The following is a 14,498-nucleotide window of genomic DNA, read 5'->3' on the forward strand; positions in this document are numbered from 1 at the left end:
TTCCCTCTGGCTTGGCCCTACCAAGCCGCGGTGGGTTCAATTGGTATTCGCTGCTGCAACAACCAAACGGCCGTACTAATGCGGTACCATATACACGGAAATCAGCTGTATAATCTGCGCTGTGGTGCCATAAAGCTTGCCGTAACGATGTCATGCAATTGGCGTTAGTAGGTGGAGGGTGCTACATACCGCAAAATTGCGCTCTGTTGGCCTTTTTTTTGTTGTTGTGCAGGGATATATTTCAATATCAAAACAACGGCTCTTTTGTAAAGGTAAACGCGGTAAAGCGGAAGAGTTTATTTATTCTACAGCAAGTGTTGCATACATTACACATCATATTGTACCGTCGTTTAGCAGTCGCTTAATGGTAAAACAGGCTGATCAGCGCTCTTTAAATGATCTTCTTGATTGATTGATTTTTCCAGGGCCAGGCCACGAAAGTGACAACTGCTTCCCACTGCCAGGTCTGCACTGGTCACAACACCGTCCTGTATGGCGACTGTATGAATGCTAACCAAACAGGATGCAAATCTCAGCCCCCGATTCAAGCATCTGTTCGAATAATCAATTACTCGCCACCATTCAAACACTTGTTCGCCATTGCGACAAACACGGATCGATGATGCTGATGATGATGGTTCAAAAATTTCACCCTACAGCCATGGCCACCGTCTCTGCCATCGGTCAATGTTGTTTCCCCCATCCTGCCTTTTCTGAGGCCCACATTTTTGTGCGCCTGAAGACGAGATGCCGTACAGTGTCTGCCCTTTCAAATCAGCTCTCTCGCACACAAACATCGCTCTATCGCACGTTCTTCTGCAGCCCAGCCCCGGTCACCGCAGCAAACATGGTGTTTGCCTTCTGTCGCAGTTTAATTAAATTTACCTTTCCAAAGTGCACGGGGAACGCATCACGCCCGCCTTCTGGCAGACTGGTTCTGCAGCCGGTTGGCTGGCTCGCTGGCTGGCTGTTTGCGGGCACGATGGCACGATACTGTTTGCATTCTTGCAATGAGGTGAACACTTTGGCAACGCCATCTGCCCCACTGCTGCTGGCCAGATTCTCCCGCGGGACAGTGCGCCATCTTCTGGCGCAATTCTGAACGTGCACTACTGTGTGTGGTGCTGTGCTGGTGCGTTGTCCTTCGCTCGGGAAGATTTGTCTCAATTATAAAAGTCGCTATAAGCAAATTAACCTTGCCGGTGCTGCTTCTAACGTACGCAAAGTGTATCCAAGGATCATGTCCCAGACGTGACCGAACGCACGGCATGAACTGCATACGTGCACTGTTCGTGCATAGCTGCTGCCCACCCACAAGCCCACCTGGCCCAGTGGTCCATCAACGGTGTGACATTAGACCAACGGCCAGCAGACTCTTAGCTGCTCTAATCGTTCTGTGGAACGTTACTTTCGAAAAGGCAACGCACATTATCTCATTCTAGCAGGTGGCTTGCGATAACTTCCGGCTCGTTTTTTAAACACCAACCCCACACTACTTTTCCATTCGAAATCAAGGTCTAGAGGGTCGTCAGCTGGAATGCACAGTGTCTTCTTCAAAAGGTCCAGTGAGCTCCGAGGTCTCCCGTGATGTAATGCATCTCCATGCACAACCGCCCTTCATCAGCACCGATCCGATATGCGGAGGTATATTTGGTTGCATATAAATAGGTATTTATAGATGTGGTCCAGCTTGGTCGGTTGGGCCAGCAAATCGTTCCATCAGACACACACACACACACACACTGCAGACCGTTGGCTACACAATGGAGGCTAGAAATAATTTAAAATTCATACAGCCCCTTCCCAGGCTTTGTAGAGATCAGGCAGTCTCTCGTGTCCTATTGGAGATACACGCTAGAATTCGTATCCTCTCGTGGCCAGCAGCGAACCAACACTGGACGTACGTATGAGCTCATGTGACTGGTGCTTTGCTGCAAATGCTGCCCAGCTCTGCGGACTGCATCCTGCAAACGTGTCCGGACACCTGTTTGGTACACAATTTGTGCGTTGGAAAGCGGTACACGGGCGTTTGGGATTTAAATCGAGCTGCCCGACGTGCGATGCGTACTAAATGCGCTAAATGTTACGCCGTTTATGGGGCCGTAGGCTTGAAAACGATTGTATTCCTACAAAACTCGCAGTTGAGAAGTATTAATCGAATGAAAAATACATTCATAACATCCCTTCACCAAATATAATTGTAAGGAAAAACGGGTTTAGAAACCAGTTTTACAAAACTATAGGTTCCATGGGTGGTTTCGCACAGTTCTTACTAGTTACCAGAGTAACTAAACTACATTTCCCTTGGGATTTAATTCCAAATTTTAAGAGCAATTCTTAAAACATCTAATATAAAATGACACATCTAACCGGCCCGTAAAGGGTACGATGCTAGAGTACATATGCTTACCATTCTATCGATCCGTGTACACTGAGTACATAGACTTTGATAGAGTACACGGAACCTTCAGTAATTCGACTTGCTATCGAACAAGTAATCTAAAGTATCTAGTTAACGATTTCAGCTATGAAAACAGACATTTTCTAAGATTTATGTAAACTTTTTACTGTTCTCTATCGACACATTTTCTTAACGCTTTTGAAATGCCCCTCGTGGCATTCGTCAATTCGCTTTGACCACTTAAACCACCTACTGGCGCCATCTATTGCAATTTTGTCTACACAGCGCCAAGGTTACTTCCGATGTCTAGCTCCTATCTTCCGATATTCTAAACACATTCCAACAGCTCACAATCTTAAGTATACACGTTTACGGTACCCTTTCTGATCACCTGTCCACTGCATCTTTCCTTTAAAACGTATTATCGAATAAATTTGCATAACACGCAATGCTCAAGGGATCGCTAAATATTGGACCCTTTTCAAACAAAACGACAATTGGTGATACTTCCTGTGTCACCTTGCGAAAAGCCGAACCAAACTCAAAAAAAAAAAGAAAACACAACACCATCTAGCTAATCGCACCCGTTTGCGGTAGTGTCCTGTGATTCGTGTCCTTTATCCGTCCAACAGCAGAGCAGAAGGATGGATTTCCCGCGCACTCACGGCGGCTTACGGCCGATTAGCGACCGTGCCGTGCCGTCCGTTTTGCTGGGGAATAAAAATAGCTTCCTTCATGCAACCTCCGGGAAAAATCTGATACCTGAGGGAGTAAAAAAAACAACAACACTCCATCTACACCCATACGAACGATGCACAAAGATAAAGTAAAACTCCAAAACATCGTGTCTCCCCGGCGGGTGGTTTTCCTCCCACTCCTCCTGGAGGCAATGAGCACCGGGTGTGAGTTCGACGCGATACTTCACGGCGAACAATAAGAAAGCAACAAAAAAACAGCAACCCCACTTCGTTATCCCTCGTGCACGAATCATTTTTATTCTTTATATTCCTTCGAGCTATTGAACTGGAGCGAGGCGCGTAGTACGGCCGGAAGTGGCACTACGCGAAGGAAAAAAGGAAGCACCAGCACCGTGCACCAGCACGGACCGGAAACGAATCTTTGTTAATTACACCTGAATAGCCGCAATTAGGGCGCGTTGATAAAGTTGATAAAGATCCCCCTCCTGATCCATCCATCGTTACCGCGCGCCCGCTTTACCATGCTGCCATCCCGGCTGTACCCTCTGCTTGCCTCTTTTCGGCACGTGGAAACGCTAGACCCGCTTTCCTTTCCTGCCTACGCCTGTTGTAATCCTGAATTCCGCGTAATCAGAACCATTTCCGATTTGGAAACTTCGAACGCACCTTTATCATACGGGTACCGAGAGGGTGCGGGTTTTGCACCGGACTTTCTGCTCCACGCAAACCGCCACCATTCATACCACAGTTCATAACAGAGAGCTGTCGGGAGGCGAAAAGACGAACAAAAAACCTGCCGTAGTGCGTACGTCATGATCAAGTATCGAGGCGTCTCCGTTCTATTATTTCCCTCTTCGGGAGCCATTTTCTCGACTGCCAATCTTTCCTTTGGTTGGGCAAAGTTTTCACCCGCTTTCCGGTGCTCTTTATTCCCCCCGTGAGTTCCGCACCCTCCCAATCTTGCTCTCCATTACCGCCTACCTATCGTCAGAGCGTGGCTAAGGGATTTGGGAACCACGATGATTAAAAGGTCCAACACACGGCAAAAGGACACCAGAGCAACAGAAGCAGAACGCTTCCACGCTAACGAAGAAAAACCAATTTCCTCTCGGCGCTCTCTCGCACCACGACCGTTCGAGGCCTTCTACCAGCGAGACCGGAGCTGTGTGGAAACTTCCACGGGCGTAAGAAATGCCCGCAAGAACGGCCTTCGCCTGCCTCCTGCCATGGTTTCGTTAATAAAGCAATTAAACGCTGATTTATGGGTGAGGATTAGTGTTTGTAAATTCCGCACCGCGCAACGGTGGTGAAGCGATTTTCGGCCACTTTGCCATTGCGCCAAAACGGCGTGATGCGTGATGCTTGGCAAGATAAAGGAAGTAAAGCCCGCGCGTGGACAACGCCGTTAGTGGTCAATTGTGCGCATTAACGTGTCGTTTAGGGATGGTGATGGTTTTCTGTGCCTGCTACACAACACAACGCAAAGAAGCACACAAAAATCACTTCACTCTTTGAGTGATTCTGCAAATTTCGAAGCCCATTTGTCACACTTCGAACGTGGCGTGGCGTAAAACCAAGTAAGACAACAGACTCACTGGCGTAATTTTCCTCCCTGGCGCACTGACGATAATGAACTCGGGTCGGTACGCATTACTGGTCATCTCTGTCCCGTCACGTTAATGTGGTGGAGGATGACAAAATGACCTCCAATTAGTTGGAGCTTATTAGGGAGCGGTTTCCACCTCCCCCCCCCCCCCCCCCCCGTGGGGTCCTGGTTGGCTGGAGGAAGTAATTTAGTACGTTATTACAAACGATCAGGGCGCTTAACGGAGAAGCAATCATGCTCTTAAGAGTATTGTTTTTGATTGATTTTATCGATTTATTTACACATTTTTATCGCCCAAACTTCGGAACGATTTCTGAACCGAAAACATGTTGAATCACCGCCCAAAAGAACATCGGCAAAACTCGCCAACCGAACTATCATTGCAAAATGAAATGCCAATAGCGCCATTTACCCCCTTCTGCCTTTATGCACGCTCCACTCCACTGAAACAATCGCAACAGATAGAGAAAGAGAGAGGGGAAGCAAAATCGATTAAAACTACTCCCAACGAACGTCCCGAAACGCGCCAGATCGATCAATCGCTATCGGGAAGTAATTAATTTATTGCACACATTGCCGAAGTCAGCCCAATCATCTGCCTCGGTCCTCCGTCTCGGGGAAAACTGCTCGCTGCTGCTTCGATGCCGAACGGCCAGCTGATGTGCAGCGACTGCAGTGCACTGGCGCAACAAATTGAAAAACTAACCACCACCACCATCCGGGAGAACGATTCCGCGATGCAACCGTTTCGTTGCATCTGGCAAGCGCGTACGACGCTGGACAGTAGTCGCACAATAAAAGAACTTTTTCGGTCACCACATGGTCCAACCCGGGGTTTATTGGATGCTGGATGCTATTGGCGGTTCTAAGACCGCGACCGCGACCGTTCGTACCAATACGGAGGATTGGTCATCGAACGATAGCAACATAGCACAAGCACACGCGGAAGCTTCACGATTCTGCCCAGCTGCGAGCTGCACGTTGTTGGACACAAAAGTTACAAAAGTTGCGGTGCAACCAGTAGTAGAGACAGGAAACAAAAACCAAGGACACTTCACCAGAGGAAGAACGCTTACGCTTTCCTTTTCTGGTTCTTCCCATCCCTGACGCAGGATGGTTTGTCTGGAGATGGTCTCGACGTTGAAAATTATCGCCATTAGTTTAGCGCATTCTACAATCATTTCGTGGTTGTTCGTCTCTCTCTCTATATATACTCCTGTGCGCTGCAACTCAGTGTACGATGAATAGATTCCAATCTCAGAAACACCATCTCGATGCGTCGTCTAGCACCGGCAAGCTAACACTCCGTGCATGCCTCACGTGTTCGTGTATGCCTCCTAAAGAGGGTGCCTGATCCATTGTAGGGAATCATCCCCACCGTTGCACCTGTGCGAACGCGTATGCGGATGTGTTTATATGCCTGGTCGGTCCAGCCCATACGCAGAGCTACAGCAAACTCCCCGCATGGTCTGATATAGTACCCCATCACATCCACCCAACATACATGAAGGATGCTTTCGTTGAACAATAGCCACCCAGGATAGACCGAACGATCCTACATTCAGGATGAATTTACAGGCCCATCCAACCAAGACAATCCTTTCGCTGACGACGCCTTTAGTGTCGCACCCGCTATTACTTGCGTATCTCATCCTCCTCTTCCTCGCATTTCAATACCATTTCTCAACCCTTCCCATTTGTTTTGTCACCCAACGCGGGCACCAGAATCGACCAACTGTGGGTGCAATTTGCCATTGTGCTCTAGTAGTATGGGGACGTATTGAGCGAGCATCCCGTTAGATAGCAGCCAACAGACGGAGCCGCCTGAACGAGAGCCTGCTTTGGCTTGCAGACGGCAGAATGCAGGCGAATTGTGATTGTACATGATGTTATTTTATCGCTGTTTGCCGCCATTTGTTGCCAATTCCGGGGCACGTGTGCGTGTGTGCGCTCTCCGTGGACAAAAACGACATTGCGCGCGCGTGACGCACAGTGAAATCGGGCGCGCGGCCCGAAAGCGACGATAATGGAAACCAAACGGTCCGATGTCTTTTGAAGCAGCATTGGACAATGGTTTGCGGGTAGCTTGGGCAGAGGACAAAACTGATGACGTGCTAATATCAATCGGAATATTGACGATTCGACGAATAGTTTGGACATTTCATGCAAATACTTCACTTTTATCCAACAGGTCTCTTAAAAGAGCATTCGATATGAACTTAATAGCAGATTACATTTGCCCATTGTTTGGTGCAATCTTGCAATCTTGGAAAACGATTTTCCACACACCTCGCCTCCATGAACCTAGCCACGATTACGCCACGAATAACATCATGAAACAATGCCATGCTGTGACCTTTACTGCTCCACCTTCAACAGAACGTAGCGTTCGCATGATTTATGTTTATAAATACAATCGTTTTGTATATTTAAATTAAATACGCCAATAGCAGTATGCAGGGCTGCCTGCACGATCCATGCGTTCTTCCTTGTTGCACATCCGTGCGCTGATTGTAGAATTGTGTGGGACCTACCCGTTGGAAGATGGTTCGACAATTTCTATGCTTGCAATCATGGTCGAACGGGATGTTCAAGGCTATTCAGTTTTTGCAACGCTCCCTGAATGATTCACGAGCGATAGGATGCTTGCAGATAGTGACATGCTGCGGTTGCTCCAGTCTTGCAAATGGATTAGAGCGTCGTACCAACTCTATCAAGAGGATGTACACTTAACTGGATTCTGGGCGTATTTTCGATTATTCGAGTATTTTGGGCACACTTTCGGCAGTCGATGATTGTGGGACGTGGGCAAAATTCCGGGTCACACGGTTTAAAAAAGTACTGGAAGGACATGTTTTCCAGTATGTGCCGATGTGGTTTATGACAGAATAACCGTTTACTAGGGTTAGAAGCTGAAGACGAACTGTATACTCTGAGCAATGATTTTGTAAGATTTTCTTTCAAGGTCTTTTAAATACGAACATATGACAACTACAACTAATATTGAAGAAGACTTACAGCGTACAATATTTCGGAGTAATTATCAAGAAACTACTGTATCTTGATTGAAGGCTTGTTCTTCTTCTTCTACTTGGCGTAACGTCCTACGCGGAAATGCCGGTCACAAGGCTTTTATATCACTGTCAGACGACAGTGCGATTGAAGTTTCATGCAAAACTTCGTTTAAAAAATGTAACAACATCAGAGCTCAAGTCTTTCTATTAACAAAGCTAGTGAACAATGAATGTTTCTTATCTAACAGCTCACTCGCCGGGGTCATGAATTTCTCGAATTCTGTCCGGTATCTTTAAAAGTTAACCGACCCTTGTGCTCGACTCTTGGTAGTTTTAAAATGTCCAGAGCTCAAGCGCAACCAAAAGCACAAGTACACTAATCGTTAATGGCTTACAAAACTGCATCCAGAACCGATATGACCATTCCACTCCACTGCAAATGCACCGTAGTGACATCGAACTGGTCTTCCTAGGAAATTTAAGTAACGGTAGCGGTCGAGACATCCGAGACATCCACCTTGCACCTTCACTACCAAACAGAGCGTGCATCCCATGGTGACCAACCGTGCGGAAAAGGGGATTGGTTGTGCATGAATATTTCATATTTAATCTGCAGAGTTTAATTGTGCACATTACCTATTTAAATGGGCCCCATCATTCGCAGCGCCGACCGGCACGAACAGACACCAGAGTTCACCACCGTGTTGTCCCGAGCCCTGATGCTCCAAAACAATGGGAGAAGACCCCAGAAGACGAAACGCAGAAAATCGAGAAATCTCAGAATGATGATTTGCCGGTAGCCCGGTCACCGAGGCATACGCCACCTTCATTCGTTCGCCTTTTGGCAGTTCGGGAAACCCGGTCTGGCCAACCGATACTTTACGCTGCGGTGTACAGCCGAGACTGAGACGAGGAAGGGAGAGTATCAGCCAGCCCAGGTGAATGCACCCTCCAGATCCAGCATTGTCTGTATGTGTGCAGTGCTCCCGGAAACCAAAAGTCGTCCGGCCCTTTCCTTTCGGGCGGTCTTGTAACTTCCACTTACTGTCAGACCGATGTGGCGGTGGTCGAGCACCGGACCGGGAAACGGTAATTTTCATTCAAATTCGATTAAGCTCGTTAGCTACGGTTTGGGAATTCGGCATCAGAAACGGCTGGCAGATCATTGTCCGGAGTGTCGGTCTGCCGGTGGATCGTCTGCATTTTGGTGGACGTCCTTTTCGGCGTGCGAAATTCAATGGCTAGCTTCGTCCGTTGGTGCTCTAAATGCCCTGTACCAAAGGATTGGGTATAATTTTAATTCACTGATGACCCTTGTTTCTGTGCCCGAGCGATACTTACTTCAATTTGCCAATAATAAAGGATATCTACGTTCCAGTTACTGTAACAGTGCTTTTCAATATTTTAACAAAAATATCTCATTTTATGTACTTTGGTTTAACAAGAAACTAAGCTAATATAAGATACAGAGATCCTAAACTTGTGCTGCTTTTGAGAAAAAGCATTCAACATGCCGTTATTTGTACTTCTATATCGCGTTATCTAAATGGCGTAAAAGTACACCCAACGACTCGCTCAACAAAACCCTACCTAACATAATAGAGCCGGTGTGAACACTGGCACCAACAAAACGCTCTCGGTAATCACTGTAAATAACGAGCAAAGCCACCGACAATGGCGATTAATTATCCCGCTGGAACGGAGCAAAACCTCCCGCCCGGTGCTGGGTGTCGAAGCGACCAAGACACCCAGAAAAGGGATGTGCAAGTTTGCATAAAATTTTATTTTTCTCCAGCAACACGGAACAGCAAACGGAAAGCACCCAGCACCCAGAACGGAACGGGAAGCGAACAAACGAAACTTCTTCCTTCACATAATGCAAAGGACTTTACCTTTATCCGGCTGTTTCATTGGGCAAAGTTTTTGCGTAGCAACAAAAAACACTCACACACACACTCGCATGCGCTCGTTCCGGAAACGACGAGTTAACTGGGAGCGTCCAAGCATCCAAAACCCCTCCCAGGGGTTCCTAAATGCCCACCGGCACAGACTACTACAACAAGGGCAAGTCAACAGTTTTGTCTATTTCCATTGCTTACGGTTGGCATTAATTGCAATTAGAAGCACATTATCAATCCCACCGCACACCGATGGCAGGATTTGTCCAGTGAGCCTGTCCTAGCAGCACCGTCCCAGTAGGTAGGCGGGTCTATTGTTACTCCGGATTACTCTGGCTTGCTCCCTATCTTTTGCTAAATTCCCTACCGCGTGCCGAAAGGATTAACCCACAAGCGGTCGGGCTGAAAGGTGCCGAAAGAGGTGATTACGCACTGGTTAAGAAACTGTCCAGCAGTGCTTTCACGGGGGTGAAAACGGATATTGACCAGCACGTCCCATTTTGGACTGAGCTCTCTACCTACCGTGCTGCAAAAAGGATGCTCGCGTATGCGTATACGCTTCCCAACACACTCACACTATACGTGCACGTAACAAAGTCTGGCGCTGATCCTTTTGCGGGCTTCGTGCTCTTGCTTCAAAATCCCTCTCCAGTTCATCCTACCAAAGAGAGTTCCAAAGACACAATACACCTTCATTTGCATTGACCCTTGCCCATGTGGCAACCTTTCCGTAGCGGACGGTAATTATTACGGCCCTTCCCTACCCGCCCCTAAACCACCAACCCCGGGGGCCAGCGTTAAGTTAATCGTAAATGCAATTTGAATCGTTTGCATTTTTAACTGACGATGACCGGACCCGCCTCCAACTCATCAATTGTCATTTGCCGAGAGCCGACCGGGCCGTGCGATTACCTCCCTGCTCTCCCTGAGGTTGATGATGTTTGACCATTTGCCGTTTGTTGTTTTCCGAGGGTCTAATCAGAACGGTCTGACACGAACGGGGACTATTACTCGCTAGCTGTGGACGTAAGGGTTAGGCGAGTGGTCATAACTTTATATTAAATTGGCACAGCATAAGACGTTGACTAGGAGATACTAGGACCGTTTGCCCTAATGGATAATTGTGCGTAAAATGTGCCTACAAACATTCAACTAAGTGTTAATCGTAACCGATTTAAAGTATTACAAGAATGGGGTTGAAAGCTGATTGGATTAACAATATGAGCCCAGTAAGCAATTTGCTTGATTGTTTCATATCAGTTTTTAGTAGTGTAGTTTTAGAAGAAGGCGTAAGATTCGCTTTAATTGCACGATAAACCCATTAAGCTTGCTGGTATATCACATTAATTTGAGGGAAGTAAGAATCGCGCGGGACTTGTAATTTAACGCACTTTTTAAAGAATGTGCAGACAACATTACGCTCTATCCATATTTCTCAATAAAAAATGCATTCATTTTATTAGTTTCGTTCTTTAGAGCTTAAGGCTTAGTAAACCTACTTAATATCCTTTGTTTCATTTTTTTTTTATAAAAAAGCGCTTAGGAAAAGGTTAGCACTTAAAAAGTGTTTTCTCACATTTTTTGTATTAAAATGAAACTAATTTGTAGCTCTGTTAACTAATCGACTCATAATTTGAGCGCATTGATTTAGACAAACCCTCCTTGTGTACTTCTAACTTTATCGTGAATGTACCTCGGCATTGTTTCATTTCCTAATGACCATCCAATGGGACAGAAAATGGCAGCCCGTGCCAGCTTCGGCCACATCCCATCCAAAGCCCAATATTTATGTTCAACATTCATCTCAAACATCGTCAACATGCGCATAAATCTCATTAAGAGATTCCTTCAAGATAGCGAAGCAATAGCTATGACCACACTAACGTTTTCCACCGTTTTTTCTTTTTTTCCGCTCCCTTGGCGCAGGATTCACCATACCTCTGAGCGACTTCCGGACGTTCAAATGTGGGCCAAACAACAGCAACAGCAACACCAATCTAATCAACGTGAAGACCAACTCCTCCCGGCATCTGTCGGTAAGTGCTTCCCCTAGCCAGCCGCAACCGGACACGGGCGCCACTGCACCGGGCCCGATCGTGACGATACGGGCGGCCGCATCCAACGGTGGCCAGCAGCAGCCACCAGTGCTGCTCGCCTCGATAGGCGCTAAATCTGGCCGTAATAATCCTAATTATGGCATCGGCAGCAGTAACGCCAATGGGCCGAACAGCATCACACCGTCACCGTTGCCGGGGACGACCACGGCAACGCTAATTTATGCCGAAACGACCCCCGTTGCGCCGATTGTGGCGGCGGCCGCTGCAGCTCAAGTGTCCGATAAGAGGCAAGATAAATCATCGCTCGTTTCCTCGTACCACAAGTCCGTAACAGGTCGGCAACAGCCAGCCACGCTGCTGGTGCAAACTGCCGCCACGCAACACGCTCAGCAACAGCATCGCACGGAGCAACAGTCAAGTGCTGCCGCCATCTACCAGCCCCATTCGCAAACACCGGCGACGGTCGCATCCTCCACCACGACTGCGCCCGCCTGCTACGACACAACGGCGGCCATATTTCGCGATCGCAGCATAGAAGAAACGGAAGCCGCACATGATTTATTGTCACTGTCCCAAAGCCTACCGCCCCTGACGGCACCGTGCGTCGTTACGATCCTGCACCCGGGGGGCACTGGTGCGTCGAGCGAACCGCTGCCGCTGGTGGGATCCACCAGCCCGCAGCATCCCCCGACCAATGGAGCACAAAATCATCATCCGCCACAGCAGCCGAACGCGCCCTGCCAGGGCGGCATCATCAGTATTGTGGAGGCGGCCACGGCAGCTAATTACCAGTGTCCGCCCGGATCGGGACCAATCTCGATGATAATACCCTGCTACGAGCTGACGACAACGATGTCGGCTTCGGCGCACAGTGACGGTGAAAGTGCAACGACGATAAAAACCATCTCACCGTCCACCGCCGGCCCGCTAACGCCGCCCACGTCCGAGCACTCGTCCGACACGGAATGTTCGGCCAGCTCCGTCTCACCCGGCACCTCCTGTTCGTCCTCCTCGAGCGTGTTCTCCTTCGTACACTCAAGTTCCTCGTCAATCGCTTCCAAATATTCACCCTCACGCTCGTCCAACGGTACACCGCCGGTCCCGGAGGCTCCCCCGACCGGCCGACGGACCAGTCGCCGGCCACACCAGCAACCATCGGCCAGCAGCTCCGTCACGTCGGTGATTGTCAACGGTTCCGCGCTTGCCGCTGGGACGGCGCCAGTAACTCGCAAGCATAAATCTTCCACACCTTCCACTTCCGGTGGCACGGCGGCCAAGGTGCCCGCCGTAAGCGCCAGCGCCAAGGTGGTTGCTCCCGCGCCCGGCCAAAAGCTCTCGGGCAGTAAGACGGCCGAGCTGTACACGTACGATGATCTGATATCGAGCGACGGTCGGTCGAAAAATCGCAAGAAAGCTTCCAAGGAAACCACTCCGGTGCAGGCCGTGGCCGCTTCACACTCCTCCAAAGCGGGCCCGCCGGCTTCTGCCGCTTCGAAAGCGGACAGTCCGGACCAATCAACGGCAGGGGATTGCGATTCGTCCGGCGAGTCGGCGACCGCCTCGAACGGAACGTCCAACGGTAAGGGCAAGTACAAGTGTCCCGAGTGTGGCAAGCAGTACGCCACCTCGAGCAATCTGTCGCGCCACAAGCAAACGCACCGCAGCCTGGACTCGCAGTCGGCCAAGAAGTGTGTAACCTGCGGCAAGGCGTACGTCTCCATGCCCGCACTGGCAATGCATCTGCTTACGCACAAGCTGTCGCACAGCTGCGGCGTCTGTGGGAAGCTTTTCTCGCGGCCCTGGCTGCTCCAGGGCCACCTGCGGTCGCACACGGGCGAAAAGCCGTACGGCTGTGGTCATTGCGGCAAGGCGTTTGCCGATCGGTCCAACCTGCGCGCCCACATGCAGACACACTCCACGGACAAGAACTTTGAGTGTGGCCGGTGTCACAAAACGTTCGCGCTTAAGTCGTACCTCAACAAGCATCTGGAGTCGGCATGCTACAAGGATGATGATCCGAACGGCCCTGGACCCGGGGAGGGTGACAACTCGCCTGTCAGTGTGATCGGTGGGCGGAAGATCTACCACAGCAGCCAGGACATCGATCGGGATGAGTACGCGATGCGTATGGCTAGCGGTAGGCAGAACTATCACAACGATGACAGTTGCTCGACGACCACGATCGATGTCGTGACGGCCGATCCGGGGGATGAGGACGACGATGAAGAAGATATCGATATCATTACGACGTAATGGACGTCACCGGCAATGCTCTGTACTCTTTGAACTGTTTCTCTTGCGACTGATTTCGACTCCCCTTTCGCGAAAATGTCTGCTCTTTCCTCTGATCCAATCATCTCCGAAGTCTCCAATAACATTTTTTGCGTTCCCTTCATAGCCCTTCACTGCCTTCCTGTCTCATAGGCTCAAGTTGACTCACAGCAATCAAGGCATCAGTAGCCAAACCACCAAACCCTCTAAATTACTGTCATCCGTACCGCCTCGGCTCGGAAAGCTGTACCGGAAATGTCACAAACCCGGTTTCCTACCTCAACCACCTTCCTTTCAATATCTTTTAGGGCCTCTTCTTCAAACTAAAAAAAAAGAACCCTCACTCTTCCTGACCTGCAGCAGCAGCTCCGCGACAGGAAATTGACAGGCAAATCTAAAATTGCCGCTCGGCAGCAAAACTTCTCCGTCGGCACCCAACGGGACAGGTGTGAAAAATTAAACGACCGTTCGGGGGCCGGAAAACGGAAATTAGTTGGATTTTCGAATCCGGCTCGCTTAGCAGTGGATCAATTGCTAGAGCAGCCGAAGCGGG

The 14,498-nt window shown here is 49.1% G+C and overlaps 1 protein-coding gene across 1 annotated transcript in view; it reads left to right on the forward strand.

Moving 5' to 3' along the window:
- The window catches only part of LOC1270271 (mucin-5AC), a 32,548-nt gene extending 18,266 nt beyond the window's left edge, over positions 1-14,282 (forward strand). Inside the window, exon 3 of the mRNA XM_061644033.1 lies at positions 11,544-14,282. Coding sequence (XP_061500017.1) covers positions 11,544-13,927 — 2,384 coding nt within the window. The 3' untranslated portion in view covers positions 13,928-14,282. The remainder of the gene's footprint in view (positions 1-11,543) is intronic.
- Positions 14,283-14,498: the final 216 nt, after the last annotated feature.

This window comes from Anopheles gambiae, chromosome 2, assembly GCF_943734735.2.
Source record: "Anopheles gambiae chromosome 2, idAnoGambNW_F1_1, whole genome shotgun sequence".
In the NCBI taxonomy this organism is placed as follows: Eukaryota; Metazoa; Arthropoda; class Insecta; order Diptera; family Culicidae; genus Anopheles; species Anopheles gambiae.